General features: G+C 42.5%; 1 protein-coding gene across 1 annotated transcript in view; it reads right to left on the minus strand.

Moving 5' to 3' along the window:
- The window catches only part of LOC118104578 (A disintegrin and metalloproteinase with thrombospondin motifs 9), a 47,361-nt gene extending 31,144 nt beyond the window's left edge, over positions 1 to 16,217 (minus strand). The window contains exons 1-19 of the mRNA XM_035151576.2: positions 15,860 to 16,217; positions 15,171 to 15,565; positions 13,343 to 13,505; positions 11,332 to 11,672; positions 10,554 to 10,637; positions 10,339 to 10,463; positions 10,011 to 10,051; positions 9,772 to 9,877; positions 8,036 to 8,182; positions 7,232 to 7,373; positions 6,538 to 6,642; positions 5,386 to 5,531; positions 4,362 to 4,543; positions 4,112 to 4,248; positions 3,113 to 3,230; positions 2,852 to 2,947; positions 1,559 to 1,725; positions 1,224 to 1,353; positions 32 to 158 (exon numbers count right to left, since the gene is read on the minus strand). Of these exons, the coding sequence (XP_035007467.1) occupies positions 32 to 158; positions 1,224 to 1,353; positions 1,559 to 1,725; positions 2,852 to 2,947; positions 3,113 to 3,230; positions 4,112 to 4,248; positions 4,362 to 4,543; positions 5,386 to 5,531; positions 6,538 to 6,642; positions 7,232 to 7,373; positions 8,036 to 8,182; positions 9,772 to 9,877; positions 10,011 to 10,051; positions 10,339 to 10,463; positions 10,554 to 10,637; positions 11,332 to 11,672; positions 13,343 to 13,505; positions 15,171 to 15,565; positions 15,860 to 15,956 (2,849 nt within the window). The 5' untranslated portion in view covers positions 15,957 to 16,217. The remainder of the gene's footprint in view (positions 1 to 31; positions 159 to 1,223; positions 1,354 to 1,558; positions 1,726 to 2,851; positions 2,948 to 3,112; positions 3,231 to 4,111; positions 4,249 to 4,361; positions 4,544 to 5,385; positions 5,532 to 6,537; positions 6,643 to 7,231; positions 7,374 to 8,035; positions 8,183 to 9,771; positions 9,878 to 10,010; positions 10,052 to 10,338; positions 10,464 to 10,553; positions 10,638 to 11,331; positions 11,673 to 13,342; positions 13,506 to 15,170; positions 15,566 to 15,859) is intronic.
- Positions 16,218 to 16,678: the final 461 nt, after the last annotated feature.

The following is a 16,678-nucleotide window of genomic DNA, read 5'->3' on the forward strand; positions in this document are numbered from 1 at the left end:
TTCATATGAGCAGTGAAGGTTGATTACAAACCTGAGTTCACATTCAGTATTGCAGGGCTCAGTGATGACGGCAGGTCTGGCTGTACCGTGACACCTCTGGTCAGACACCACCACCCTGTCTGACTCTCTGCTACAGAGAATCTTCCTCTTCCGCTCTCCTATGAGACACAATGATAGATAGTTTGGACAGTTAGTAAATTTAAAAAGTCAAAGTCTCTAAGCAGAAATACTGAATCCACAGCAATATTTTCATGTATATATATATTTTTCTTTTGGTGGTTTGTTTTTGTTTTATGTTGCATATTCAGGTTTTTAAATAAAAAGAACTGACTTATTTTCCATTATAAGTTGGTCTTTGGTAAGAAACTTACAGGGAGTACATAGAAATCTATGACGAACGTTGCATCTGTGGTTTCATAATGTAATCATTAAATAAAACTCTGCTACCTTCCACTGCCTTACTCAAGCTTCTGCAAGATCCTGCAAGTAGTTATCTGAGGCAACAGCTTGCTCAAGCAAAATGTAGATCATTACAGCATCACTGAGAATACCAGAAGCTACGGGTATGTGTGCTTCACCTTGGCTCTCGTGTTGACAAGCCTGCACTAAATCACAATGCAACTTCTGTACAGTAGGGTAGAGAGAGATTTAAACATCATGTGGCCCCAAGAAAGAGATTCGCTATCGGCACCTCATGTTACCAAGTTTTGCAGCTCAGTACTGTGAGAGCTTAGTGTGTCCCAGGCTGGCAGAAAAGCCATATAAATCAGAGAATCAAAAGTGCTGAGGGAATTACATAGTTTGCTGTTTATCCTGCTGTGTGAACTTGTTGGTTTCTCTTTGGAATTTACTGTAGGTTGTTCACGCAGGGCAGTGTCAAAAGGCGGATGAAGAGATTCTCAAACAAAGTGCTTGACTCATAACACATAGCGGGTTTTCGAGTTTACCTGCAATCCGCCTCTGCACACCCACACACCCCGACATATCCACAATCATGCCAAAGACGGCCACCTGCCACAGCGTACTATGAAGTTGAGCTTTAATCACTTGTTCCAAACCTATAGGTCTAGCATGGGCTTGTCAAGTTTAGCCAGACAATCTGCTCTCCCCTATGCCTCTGGCACAGCGGTTCACATATCTCCTCATCCCTGCACTCACCACTTCATTTATCATTGGCTACGCCCATCACCTCACCCTGCCAACCCCTTGTGCCTCCCCCTCACCTTGGCACAGGCGGCTGCACTCCTGCCAGGGCCCATAAGCATCCCAGAAGAATTGCTGAGGTTTGTCCTCTATAGGGATGTTGAAGGAGTACCTGACATCTGGGTTGTACAGGTTCCCCACAGACAGCACCTACGGAAAAATTCAGACAATGTGGTATGTTTTATAATACAGTCAGTTTATGGGTATTTATGGGCAACAGACTGTCCACATCTTCAAGAGTAAAAGTAAAGCCTGCAGAGGTCTCACACTTGAAGTTTCACTGCTGCTAAGGCCTCTAAACTCATCTCGCTTTGCATTTTCCAATCTGGAATGCTAAGCCATCGTGACAGTTTACCTGGACAATGATCTCCTCTTCGATACGGTCAGTGCAGTTGATCCTCTCAATGACATGGTCAGAGCCACTGTACTCGATGACGGCATTTCCCACTTTAATTTCCCTTTTGAACATGCTGACCACAAACTCTCCATTTAGCAGGAACTCTCCACGGCTAGTTGATATGGCTGCAAGGAGTCAGAGAGAAACCGTCATTTACTGTGGTTGGTCCCACTGACACAGAGGATCACAATGAGCCGTATGTAGTGTAAGTTAAACTAGTGTTGCCTAATTGGTACAAATCTACAAAAAAAAAGAAAATATGAAAAGTATTGTAACAACAACTGTTGACACTAACTAGTGTTATGTTAAAGACAGTGAAAAATCCAGATCACATCCATTCCCCAAGTTTCGTAGTAATCTGTCCAAGACTAACTAGCAAACAAACAAATGAAAACAAAATCTCCTTGATGGAGCTTTCTTTGGCATGTGACAGGGCAGCTCAGCATCACTGTGGCTAAAATGTTCATGAGGCACGTGCAGAAGGCACCAGTCAAGCCTTATTGGGGTCAAATAATCCTCTGTTCCTGGAGAAGTCCCATCCAGGGGCATCCTGTTCTGTTTAATAGCCAGTCTGCTGCACTCATTCACCCTAATGTGATTATGGAGCTAATTTCCTGCCTTAACTTTCCTCGCCATTTCACACATTACACTAATATGTTGTGGAAATCGACCCTCATTCCGGCAAGATTGTCCCCACTTTGGGCCCCTAATGACTGTTTCCATCCACAAATAAATACACACAGAATAAATGATGACAACTGAAAGGTCATATTCAGAAGTGACATATAATTAAACATACAGGCGAACAAACAGGCACAGAGAATGCAAGATAATAACAATAACAAGACATTTAGACACACATGTTGACCTTAATGGAATGGTACCCAGAGGGCTGTCTGAGCTCAAGTATTAGCACGTTCGTGGCAACAAGGCATGTATACGAATAGCTGACAAATCAGTTATATCCAGAATGACAGACAAGTAAACTGTATGATACAGAAACAGACATATACAGACACACACCTACTGTATACAGACACATTAAAGCTTATAAACGTACTGACCTGGCAGGAATGGTATCGACAGGCCTAACTTGGGTGTATCAACACTAAAGGCTAACTCCTCTGCAGTACATGACGTTACACAAAAATCTGAACACTGTCATCCACAAAGACAGACAGGCAGAGATCAAACATGCAGCTCAAAAGCAGAAATAGTTATTTCTTTAAAAATACATTTATGACATCTTACCGAGGTAGTTGTCATCATCTGGTTTCCCTGAGTAGCTGTGTTGACGCACATCTATATTTGTAGCACCGCTGGGTATTCGCACTACTTCATTATAGCCTGCAAATGGGGTAAGTAGTTTGTTTAAATCATTAATATACCGAGCTCTGTGTCTTGCTAACAAGAGAGCTCCACTGCCAGTGTTTATTCTGACGACTAAGCACAGATAAATTATGTGTTGAAGCAATGGGACTTGCTATAACAAAGGGAGGGACTGTGGCTCACCATAGTGGACAATGTTGAAGGTGCCTGCCACAGTTTTGCAGGATGAGTTGTCACCTCCACACACGCCACATTTGTCCCTCCTGGCTTTAGAGTTCAATACATGGTCACAGCCTGCTTGCTGCTCAGTAAAGAGGTAAAAGGGAGGTGGAAGTGGAAGACAAGTTTGAAAAGAAAGAAAGAGAATAATAGTGAGAAGATTTTTAAACATACAGCTAAAATGATATGTAGGCTCCAAAAACAAAGATGTCGGACTGATCTTCAAAAACATTGATGCTCCAGTTGCAAGGGAAAAGTTAATTGCTGCAACATTAACATGTCACATAAAACGTCTTCCATTTGGCATCAACTTATTAATTTCTTGATGAAAAACTGATTATTAAGCCAGAGTCAAACCCACTGACCCTTGAAATAATTGCAAAATAACTTATTGAGTTACACCCATCTGAAATAAATTTCCCTTTAAAAAGATATATAAATAAATAAAAAAGCACACACAATAGAAATGGTATAAGCTGTTTCTGCTTGTAATTGGCTGAAGCAAGAGACATTTTTTATTTTCTATCAAGGATGAAGAGCTTAGCTTGAGTGCAACAGCACAGATCCTAATGTAAATGCCAAGACCAGAGGGGAAACGTTCTGAACCACAATCTAACCAAAGCACTGTGTGTGGTTCAGAGTGAACAAAGAGCAGCCCACTGCTTGGTTCAAGAAGCATACTGATGATGATGCACGATATGTTAGTAATCAAGCTTTCAAACTAAAAACCTTTCTGTCACAAGGGGTAAGGGACGTAAACACATTCTGGTTTGGCAAAGGATTGAACTGCTTATTGAAAATATTTGCTCTAAGGATGCAGAGATATTTATATCCACTCTTTGAGTCAACATGCAGGAGTGGTCCTCAACAGAAACTATATTTGTGATACCAAAAGTAGCTGTACATATGAATTTGAACCATGCAGTCGAATATTGTGAAGTTAAAAAGTCTTAGGGAGCTCACCCTGCACAGGCCCTGGACACAGATGTCGTTGGTATCAGGTCCACACGGCGTGCCATCAATGACCCGGTCCCTGAGCTGATAGTAGGCCGTGCTGCCTGCCACCCTGCAGAACAGCTTACACCTGTCCTTCATCAAGACTGAAAGAGGATGAAAAAGACAGAGACAAATACTTAGTACCAACAGATATCAATGCATAGCTCATTTTATATCTACTGATCATTGGAAAAGGGAGGCTTTGCTGGTGACCCACTTCCGCTGTACTTGGGCACCCAGCGAACGTTTGGAGGTAGACCGTTGATGTTGAAGTGCCTGCCGTCAAAGGCAGCACATTGCTCCTCCCTGAAGTCCTTCTTCTGCTTTGAGCAGGGCTCAGAGTTACAGGAACGAAACTTCATCCGGCGACCAACACAATACATTCCTCCATTCCTGGGCCTGGGAGTGAAATCAAAGAAGTTTAGTGGCTTTAGTAAATGTCTTAAAGCACACTTTATAATGCTTTTTGGGTTTTCCCTTTCCTTTTTTGTGTCCTGTAGCTTCTTTGTACATCTAAAAAGTTCACTGAGTTACAGAGGCCAAACTCTGCAGCAGCAGGAGTCCGTCTCTCCCACAAAATGCCTTTTTGCATTCCTGGCTTTTTTCCGTTTAAGTGTCTATGTCACCAAGTTACATGTAAAGGCTCACTCATGCTCAATAATGGTTAAGTATACATAAAAGGACAAAGCCTTCTGTCCGTTCTCTGCTTTCATTTTGTCCGTACTTTTGCATGTACTCTGAAAGCATACTATTACGGAAGAAACAACAGAAACAGCAGTACCAGTGGAATTTTTCAGGGGGCAGTGTAGTCAATAGTTCAAGTGAGACAACCATACGCACAAGGACAAGTCTTCAACAATAGTAGAACTTATTGAGGAGAGACTTAGGGAGTTGATAAGACACTGCAGGCATCTATATGATCTTACTTTGCCCGGGCACAAGGACAAACATCTGCTTTTGTACATTATAACAACCTCCACTAATGCCGTGTTTGTTGTTGTCAGAAACTCAACTCTTTTGGTATGTAAAAGAAGAATAAATTAGCCTTAACACACATGCCGACCAGCTAGCTTGGCTCAAATTGGTAGGAGACAGCCTGATATATCTGCCTGTCTTGATGAACACGAGCTATGGAAAGAATTTCCTCAAGGTAGCTTGATCTATGGAACACTGACTTTGGCAGCTAAAATAGAGACAAGGTCTACTAGGCATGCATAACTACAAAGAGAGGGACTGCTCACAAAGGTCGGTTGCATTCGCGCACAGCGATCTTGATGCCCCCGCCGCATGTCCGTGAACAGGTACCGAAAGGGCTCCAAACTCCCCATGCCCCGTCCACAGGTGTGGCATCGTGCTCTTTGGCTATACACAGGCCATGCTTGCAGTGCTGTAATGAGAGAGTTAAGGAAAAAAGAGTGACGATAGAAGAATGACGAGAGCAAGAATGGGAGCAGAGGGAGAGATGGAGGTAGGTGAAAGAAAAAAAGAAGACAGAAAATGAAAAAAAAAAGGCACAGAACAGACAGAGTGAACGCATGAAATCTTATCCATAAAACTGGCAACACTTCTATCTGATCTCCCGTTCTTTGAAGCTAATCTGGGAGAAATTATAAAGTGAGGCAAATGGAAAAAAGAGTAACCGAATAAGACGTTTCATGGCTGTGTCTGGCTGGACAGAGGACAGGAAAACGTCAATAAATAAATCTCAGCTCATAACAGGAGGATAATCTTACATTGTTAAACAAACAGACCCCAGATTAAGTGTTTTTCGTGTGGTGCACTCAGGCTTAGCATGGGACGAGGGTTTGTTGTAAACACGAAAAGGCTTCAACATGTGTGTGTATCTTTATTGCTTTCAAGTGCTCACAGTCTTAGTGGCAGGAAACAAGGGGTTTGTGAGAAAATTCTAATTAAAAGCTACACTAAGGCTGTCACCTCGAAAGCGACTATCATGTACAACATAACGCCACCTACAAACATGTCAGTTAAGTGCAATTTCTCAACTTTAAATGTGTCAGTGGCAAATGTTTGGAAAACAGTTCTTTTGTCATTTTGTCATTTCTTTGTATCAAAACGCCTGTGAACAATTTTATGATCATGAGTCACTACACAAGCTGAGAGATCAAAAAAGGTAACTGTAGTGAGGATAGTCAGCTCACATTACAGAACCATATGAGTATGACACCATAGTGTAATGGATAAAATGTGGCTTTCCCGTGGAGTGATAAAACATTTCACAACTTTGTTCCCTTTGGACATTCATCCCAAACTTTTTCTCAAATAAAACACAATTCCATCCCTTCTGTCTTGCATTTGGAAGATTTAAAATTAATCATAGTTAAAAAAAAAAAACTATGTCTAATCATCTGTCTTTAGTTCCACATGACATTTACCTTTCCGGGGGAGCAATCTGTGCCATCTGCCCACGGCATGTGTTGGGTCCTGCATCCCTGCTGGGCACCCTCTGGACTGGTGCACCACAACCTCCGACACTGAGTCTATTAAACACACACACACACACGCATGCACATAAATGTAATGTTTAATAAGCACAGTGTAGACAACTCTGTTAATATATGGACTCAAATTGGCAGAGATCCAGTGTATCCCTCAGTATCGAACACTATGCCAGAAGGTGATACCATAGACTGAATTTACTGTATCAGCTTTTTGCCAAATGTCTCTAAGCCAGTCGACTGCGTGACCTTTCACTCTGGGTGGATTCATGTGCCAAGAAAACTATTTCCCAGTGCCAGGTGTCAAATGTAATATGGAGATATTTCTGCACAATCCCTTTAAAATTCAAGATAAATATACAATAGCTCGGTGGTTTGATGTAATGATTCCAGCTTGATTCCAGCTTTCTTGAACAGAATTTATAATGTCTTGTCTTACATATTCATTTACTCTTGTTTGTTTGCATCTCAGAAAGATCTATTAGAATGTTGTTAAACACAGCGATTGACTTTAAAGGCTTCACATTGAACTTAAGACGTCTGCAGCACATGATCATAACACAACAGGCTTCCCTCCCAGACCCACATGTGCAACATGACAGTTTAGCTTCAGGACACTGGCTCCACTTACCATATAAGGGCACACCTGCGTCCCCGGCCCAAATATCAATTCGCACTGTTTATTGACATTGTATATCCGCCCAGGCAGCTGCTGGGGGAGACTGTACGGCCTAGAAACGGGCTCGTCAAGCAAGCATTCGCCATATCCTGTGCTATTAAGAAATAAAAATAAAATGACTTAAAGAAAAAAGAGAAAAACAAGAGACACAGACAGAAAGAACACTCAGTAGAGCTGGAGAGGTCATTTTCCTGTACATATCTAGAACCCGTACTGTACACTGTGTCCTGACAGGTTTCTGTTTATATTCAGTCCACTACAACCATCAAGCACAACAATAAAACTGGCGACTGGTTTTACTGCTGGGGCTGATTGGTGCACATTACAGGAGTAGTAGGTAAATAAAAAGTGATGTTGAATCGTTGCCAGATAGTTTTTCCTTCAGAAGTTGTTCTCTGGTTTTTCTCAATGGATTGAGGAGTCTTTAGAAGAGAGGAGACAAGAGGCTGCGACCGCCCCGAGAAATTATTACTGAGTTTATTTGTGTTTCTGACAATTGCTCCTAAAAGGGGAAATACTGCATACAGTACACACTCTGTGTGAATGTCTGTGTGTTTCTGCAAAAACACTATTTCTACAATAGTTTCTAAATACAGCATCTTTAAGAGTATATTTGGCCGGAGCGTATAAGGTCATGTTTACTTGATCCAGAATATGTTATTAATTGATTTCTCCATTACAGAAGAAAACCTTTATCTACATGATCTACTGCCCATGCAAGTTTGGAACAATACTGAGGAAAAGAGTGTGACATACTCGAGGAACTCTGTGATGTACTTCCTGCTACACTTGGACCACATCCAAGGGTTTGTGTTGTAGTTCAGCGTGGGAGCCATCACGTGTTGCTGAATCTTAACTCCGTCCTCCTTGCACTTGTTACTGTCGTCATGAGGCATGTTGAACCTGGAGGGGGAAACAGAAAAAAAAAGCTCAGATATTTATACAAAATATTACATTAAAGGTTCAGTGTGTAAGATTTAGGTGAAAGGGATCTATTGGCAGAAATAAATATAAAATAATCCTAGTGATGTTTTCAAATGTGTGTTTCATCTAAATTGTCCGAGTTTTTTTTACCCTAAAATTAGGTCTTTACATTTAAATACTTTATATTTACATCGGGAGCAGGTCCTCTCTACGGAGGCCGCCATGTTTTTACAGTAGTCCACACTGGACAATCTAAACACCATTTGAGTTTTGATGACAACTGAAGCTACCACAGGTTCTCGTTCATGTTTGGAAGTGGAGGGTGAGGTGAGGGGTATTCAGCTGCAACATGCAACTTCACCACTAGATGTCACTAAATTCTAGACACTGAACCTTTAACAGAGAAGCTTGGAGGGTTGAATAGATGTATTTCTTTACTTTTCTTCAAAGTAATTCTGCTGGTTGTGTCTTACACAGTACAAATGCACAAGTCAGTAAAACCACAGTTTTGCTGAGAGAAATTTAACATTGGTATTTCAGTGATAAAAATGTGCCTATTAAAGACGTATCAGCCTTTCTGTTTTCCATTACACACCGATATGAAAACTTTTATTTTAATGAATAAACAATGTAGAAAAGAAGTGCATTTGTGTTTTCTTAATTAAAGTATTTATGTTTTGTTTTTATTTAGTTAATGTATAAACTGTAAAATATCAAACCTCAGCTACATTTCTTTGTTATAAGGGTTCGATAACAACATCTTTGGAATAATTTCCATCACTAATATCAGTATTGGCTTTTGCCCCCGAAAATTCATATTTCCACAATATTAAATTATAAAAACATTGCACAATAGATAAAGCAGAGGAAAATACTTAAAAATCTGAACACAGTGAGAATAAGGGGAGCATTCAGCCTCTGCAGGGTGAACAAATATGATCCCGGCTGGTGGTGCACAGGTACAGCACCACACTGCCCACAGCCCTCCCTTTGACCGCTCAGCTCCCCACCTGACAGGTACCACATAACACTGGGCTCTGGGAATAAGCAGTCGCCAAGCATTATGTCATCACTCGATGTGGATAAACATGGATTTCAAGAGGCCTACTTTTTGTTTAGTGGTTAAAAAGAGCATTTGTTAGACATGATGAGGACCGTTAAAGCCTGTAACAGTCACCACTATCGCAGGCTAAACCCCTCAGCTCTGGTTGGACTCACGGCTTTGTATAATGCAGTTTATGCTGAAGGTCAGTGGCCAGCAATCACAGGTTTTACTTATGTTCTGAATTATAGACTCTTTTGTCTTTCCCTCTCAAAATGAAAGGCAGGCTAGGCATCTTAGTGAGAGATGTGATCAAATACAAACAAAAGCATCAGAAATGATTGAGAAAAGAGGAAGGAATGTACGTAAGTTGTGTGTGCAAGCTTCTCTGATCTCCATCGGCTGGTGAGGCATTTGTGGATTCTTAGAAAGCTCTACGCATGTCTCACTGCAGCCAAAACTTTCACTTGGGAGGGGTGATAACAGTACTTGAGGTAAATAGTGAGTGGAGACATGCTGTACTTACACATGGCCAAGTTCATGGGCAATGGTGAACGCAGTGCTCAGTCCGTTGTCCTCGCTGATGCTGCAGCTCCTGTATGGATCACACACTGTGCCCAACTCAGCAAGTCCTAAGAAAACACAGGATCAGAATGAGTTTTACTCATTCACACCAGCATAATTTTTCATCAGGATCATATATTGTCATCAATACATTAAGTATAGATCAGGTTTTGGTTATTGCTTAAAGAGAAATCCACTTACCTAAGGTGTCACACTTATCCCTTGCTCTGCAGATGTCCTGCCTGAGGCGAAAGAGAAGGATAATGATGTGATGGTCATGTTCAATGGCACTTTACAAAAGAACACATCACCAACCTTCAGGGTATTCTCCCCATTTAGGTTAATTTTTAAACTGTAGTTTCCCTCATCAGACATCTGGTGACCTGACCCCTTGATACAACTATCAGAATTTATATGTCAAAGTGTTAATGGGTGCACCAGATAGATTAAACAAGACCTGAAAACCTGTTTTAAACATATACTATGATAACAGCGTTCAGGAAAAAACATCTTGATATTGTTCCTGCACCTGGTGATGAGGATGGCGGTGTCGTGATGGGAATGGTGGCTATCATCCAGACTGTTCTGAATCTGCTGCCAAATGCAGAAGTTCTTTAAAGTGGTCTGTGCATTAAATGAAATGACTGGACCCTCCTGAGAAACACACAAACAAAAGTATTAACAGGTGCCATTCAACTGATAAGTATGTAAGTATGGAGATTAAAGCAAAGGTTGTATTCTTACCGGCTCATTGTTTATTATGACTAATTTTACAATCACAATGTTAATCAGGTTGCCAATGCTGGGGTCCTTGTAGATGGAAGACACCTGGAAGTAGGAAAACAACACAACCTCAAACCTCTTAATGAAATCACTTTAAAAAAAAGACATAATTATATTATTTAATATTATTGTCATGATGTTAACTTAGCTGAAATGGGACAATGTACGTTTTGTCTGACTCTTTCATGGACATCCTTGCCACAGTATAAAAGCAAAAGCCGGGGAATTTGGTTGATTGGAGGATCAAGTTGATAATGGCCTAAGCCCCTGTGGAGAGGCCAGCCTTTGCCAAGAAGAGAATATAGGTCATCTCAGCCAGCCCCAGACGCCTGCAGAAGCTGGTATTTGAAGTGGCCGCGAGTATGCTGTCTATGTGACATACCTGAGCTTATTTTTTAACATTCATCAAGCTGTCAGACAGACTCTCCCTCGAGCTGCCCTCTCTTCCCCCTGGTCGTTTGAAAGTGATGTTTACCCCTGCCCTAGGCTGCCCTAGGCTGCCCTTTCCCTCCATTGGCCCTCCTCCACAGGCCGCTGAACTTACTCCCAACACTAACAGCAAAGCAGGACAGGTACGTACATTTAGTGCACCAATGTGTCACATAGACAGGTACTCTCTGTTCATGTGCAGGAACACACACACACTTGGAAGCACAATTTAATCTCCCAGCCAACCACCTACACCAGCCAAACAGTCTCTGTTAGCAGCAATTAACCCATTCAAGAGAGCAGGACTTACTATGGACATTAATGTGAGTATGTAGTGCTGCAGGTTGCTGCCATGCTGCTCCACCATTTTGCTGTCAGCCACCAGCATGACTTCAACAAAGCGCGGGTAGGAGAGGAAGCGTTTTGATCTCCTGTGAGGTCCTGAGTCACCGCTGCTATCATTTGATGGTCTAGCGCTGGCACTGCCACCGCTCTCTGATCTGAGTAAAGCATCGCCGACCAGGCTGGAACTCAACGACTCCACGTCACCGAATATACCGGCGCTGACCACTGGGGATTCTTCGGACACAGTGTTCACCTCAGCCGCTGGCCTTCGCTTCAGCTTGTGCCTCTTTTGTCTGTGTTTGTGTCCTGGAGAGAGGAGCCAGAGGGAGTGAGGGCATGTGTAAATATACAAAGATGCAGGGCTGAGGGGGAAATACATTCACTCAGAAAAATAGACATGATATAAATCAATGTTTGTCATGAGGGTGTGTTTACAATAAAACTAAAGTTGTGGGTTATGCCTTCAAATGTGGAGATGCATGAGGTGAGTTGGCTTTCTGGAAGTGGGTATTGTTAATATATGTATGCCTCTTTCTCTCCTTTGTTTATTGTTGCTGAACGAGTGGGTTGACAAATGAACAAGGCTTGGAGTCCCTTTTTATTCTCTCTCCCCTCTTACAGAAGAGGGAAGAGAGAAGGGGGCAAAGAGTTCAGGCTAGGTAAACCTGGCACCCAGCCATAAAAAAATGGAGCACACATACCAAAAGAAGGCAGTGCAACAACCGGGCAGTGAAACTTCTCAAAACTGAAGGGAATTAAGTCAGATTTTAATCAAAACATGGCAACAGAACTTCTGAATGCCAGTCTTATTTTTTTCCTTTTTCTTGATTTCTAAGCACATGCAGAACCCCCTCTCTGGACCACCAGCAATGCATCATTGTTTTCTTAGTTTTGATTATTTAACAGTTTCATGCTGGCATCACTTTGCTATTGTACAATTTACACTGCACGTTTATGGCAGTGGGTCTACCCGACTTTCTTATCACAGAGGAAGTACGAGAGTCAACAGGAAGTTCAGCCAGTAAACTGAGATGGGATGATACATGGGTGAACTTCCAAATCATTTTTCCTGTGTGAGAGTTGGAAAGCTTCCTCACTGCCGAGCGGCAGTTGTAGGAGCGGGCCGGTGCAGGCTACCATATGATATTTGAGCCAAGATGGTTTCACACCAATCTCTAACTGTTTGTCATTCAAACATTTCTGCTCATGGGGAAAATGTCCAAATTACATAAGGCAATTGTATTACCATATAATAGTGTATAAAAGTTGCATGGTGCATTATGGTATTTAAATCAACTACAATTATCCCTGAGAAGATTTATTAATTGTTACTAATCTTATGTTACAATAAATATTCCAGCTCTGCACAGACACTCTCTTCTTTTTATTCGTTGTCTTGTGTACACACGGAGAGGTTTTGTTTGATTTGTCCAGATAGGCTTCTAACTGATTCTACATTGCCCCGGTACAATTACTTTAATAGCTCAATAAGCTCAGCTACTATTACATAATGTGTTCCTGTTGAAACTGATAGTGGAGACTTCGGGGTGATGCAACGATTACGCCTGCTTACGTCTGTGGGAACTAATTTAAAGGTCGCCGAACACATGCACATATAGACAAAGATAAATTCTCCACTCACGATCCACGTGTAGTCCATGAAAACACTGAATCCCTTACACATACAAATGATGCAATGACATATATACACTGTCTTGCACATTTAGCCCCTGCAAGGTCTATTTGAGAAGCAGCATTGTGCTGGTTAGGTTGAAAGAGTGTTGACTGGAGCAGAAATGTACGTCAGCTTATTGGGTGAGGTGTGAACTAACACTTTCTGCACATCAAGTACTCGTGCGTGTTTTCGTTTGCAAGCTAATAAAGTAGAAACTCTAGAGTGAGTTTGTGTTGAAATTTGTACTGACACTCTCTGTGTGAATTGCATGCATGCGTACCCATCATGTAGCACGTCGTACCTGAAATGTCACAAGCTGAGTTCTCCCCAGATGTCTTTTTTTTGGGTGCACTCTTCTTGTAAACAATATGAGGTTTTGTGTGTTCCTCTTCATAGTGTTCTCCTTGATAGCTGTGTAGGGGCTCCACAAAATACTCCCCTTCTGGAGACCTGAAAGTGCCAAGCTGGATAGCAGGAAGAAAAAAAACACACTGCACTTAGTATTCATCCATCCATCTATTTTCTCTAAATGCGTATTATTTTTTAGGACTCAACATAAGCAAACATAGAGAGAACTTGCAAAGCCCATACAGACAGGTCCAGGGGGAACATACAGCTCAAATATCTTTTTTAAAAATCAGTGAGCCGCCATGCCACACCAACGAGTGTGTATTTTTTACTTTAAAATATTTACAGCAAGTAAACAGTGGAATGTGGCTCATTTACGACTCATTAGAGAAAAGAAAAGAGAAATGCTTGGACCTGAGGGCTTTTGTGAAAAGGTTAATTTGCATGCATGTAAGAATGGGACCAAATCAGGAGGAAAAGGATAATAGTGAGAACTGTGATGCCTATCATGTAAAACAATGAGACTGCATGTTCTTGGCAAGCTGAAAGTCTTATTACATGTATTCTACATGGCCTGTTTAGTGTGAATGGCTGATTTGGAGGTCTATGATGTTCTAGATAAGGTAAATGCCAAGCCAAGCACATGTGGCTTGTTTCTCATCAGCTGTGGAGAATCGTTATGGCAGCTCTGGGGGGGCTGATACAAGTTTGGCACAATTATCTGTAACACAAGTCATATTTACAATCCTTGATACTACAGCATGACTAGTCTTATCATCAGAGAAATATCATGTTTGGCTACATGCACAGAGATTTGCAGCAGCAGGGTGGTCTGTTATTCAGCATGGGGGCACAAGATGAAGCTGCCTGCTTACATCCACTTGAGCAAGACTCAAGACCAGGACTGTGAATTAACTGGGGAGCAAAGGAAACCGTCCCTGCAACAAGAAAGTGAATGTTACATTGTCTTAGGTTGTACAGAAATACAATGTAATGGAGGCCAGCAGCATTACTGCCTGTTTGATGAAAATGTGCCTGTAAATGTCACCTCCGCTCCCCTGCAGCAAGGGCTTTAAAGCATTTTAATCAGATTTTTCATTTGGTTAGACATTGACCCTTTTCTCGTAGCCGTCACTTCAGTGTGGTTTGCATCAGAGTGCAAACTCAGAGTGCACTTTTCCTGCTCCAAAACTCAAGCTTCTTCACCCCAGGGAGGAGAGGGAGCCAACTCGTGATGACGTCAGTGCCACCCGTGCTTGCGCTGTGCTCACTACGTAAAGACGTAACAGACTGTGAGAGAGAGGCATGGGAGCAAGATGTAGACTGTTCATTAAACTTGACTGTAGGCAATGGATATGGGATCCTCGCAAGTCTGCACAGCTATTAAGAGAGTTGTAGTCCTTTGTAGGCTCTGGATCATAACACAAATTTAAACCTCACCAAGTTATTAATCTCTGGTATTTTTCTTCTTTATTTTAAAATATGCTTGCCTTAATTATGTCTAAACTATGAATTTATCCTGTTAATTCTATGACAGATGCAAATCTGTAGATAAGCATGTTTAATGGTGAAGTAATGTGTGTGTTTTGCACGATCAGTCAAAAAAACAGGTGGTGCACAAGTTTGTGAAAGTTGAAGTAGAAAATAAGCCAATGGAGAGGCAGCTTTTCGAGCCCTGTTTAAGCAGTAATGGCCTCCTAACAACCCACGGTGGAAAAGTAAAACACCCGCTCGTAAAGTCATCACATGCACGGCTGCTCTAACCGTGCGTAAAAACTCACCAGTCCGGAGCACAAGCTGATGACCGCGGCGTGCTCTGCTTGTGCATTGACATGTCCTTTATAGAAGCAGTGCCTTAACTCCGTGTCCTCCTCCTCCTCCTCCGCATCTGTTGCTAAATCCGTTATGTTGTCCCCTCGGGGTACTCCAAGTATTGTCACAGTGTAGAAAGGTGCAATAAATCCCGAGTCCAGCGTGAGGTTGATGTGATAGTTCTGTCCGAAAGCAGATATCCTGTAGTGGATATTTGGCGAGGCCCAGTGATCCGTGCTGTTGCCGGTGCTCTCGTCCAGACTTCGCCTTTTCCTCTTGAAGTGCACACTGGTTGGAAACTTGTCGCCGGCTTCATTCACTCGCAGCGGTGTTACAATCTCATAGGAGCCCACCTCCTCTTTTGCTGGGGAATAAACACAGAATCACGGTGTTAATAATGCAGTGAAGTAGCATTTAAAGAGCATTAGTTCAGATGTGTTGGTCAAAACATTAGGATTTAGTCATCTTTGTCTTCCCCCCTGTAAAGCAGTGTTCACAGCGTTGCAAGGAAATGATAGTCAGGGAACTTTAGGCATCTAGAAAGCTGCGAGTCATGTGCTTGGCTGAGTTCAAAACTCATTCATTCTGCGTCTGTTCGAAAATGAACTTCATGAGGAGGGGGTGGGGGTGCGGAGGCTGTCAGAGCGACATACTTTACCTGTACTTGAATTCAAAAGTAATCTCCCGGTAGATGCGACTACATTCAAAAAATCAGGGAATAGTAGGAACCCCCAGCCCCAGAAGAGCACATGCATGATTGTCCACGTTCAGAGAGGAGTGCGGCAGCCTGCAGTCCTGTAGTAATGCTGTATTCCTCAGGTCACTCCGGGCTTTCCGCCGCCGGTCCGCCTGCCTCATCCAACGCTTTTATCCCCGACTCTTGAGTAGATGGTCCCTGGGCGGTGGTGAAGTGCACTGCTGGGACGTGAGCGCTCCGCGGAGTCCCTGCATGCTGCTGCTCAAACAGTCAACTGCGATAGAGCTCCGCCGTGCACCAGCTCTCTCCACAACTAGGGGCGGGATCACCCAGGCAAGGTACACTGGTGCTACAGTGAAGCCACTCCCGTTATATACTGTAGTGACACGGGTGGTCGCTCACGTATGTCCACAGTGGATGATGTGATATGATATGTGACTGACTTCACTTCACTCTGTGCCTCCGAATGACCATAAAGTGTTCCAGAGAACTGACTTAATGAGGTGCATACATACATTGGACATTCCTATATGGTCCACAGCCTGAGGTTCAGCTTTAGAGGGGTGGGCACCTCAGTGTGACCATGACAGTGAGGTGGGGCCCATATAGGAAATCCCTGCCCTGGGGCCACATGCAAGATAATCTGGGCAAGGCTGTGTACTTAGAAGTTCACGGGATCACAGAGTGACAAAATGCAAACTGGCATGCAGCACAGCCGTATACAGTAGTGATCTGAGGTCTTAAGTAGGTGCTGTAAAATGTATTGTGTGGGGGATCATG

This window comes from Hippoglossus stenolepis, chromosome 3 (genome assembly GCF_022539355.2).
Source record: "Hippoglossus stenolepis isolate QCI-W04-F060 chromosome 3, HSTE1.2, whole genome shotgun sequence".
Classification (NCBI taxonomy): Eukaryota; Metazoa; Chordata; class Actinopteri; order Pleuronectiformes; family Pleuronectidae; genus Hippoglossus; species Hippoglossus stenolepis.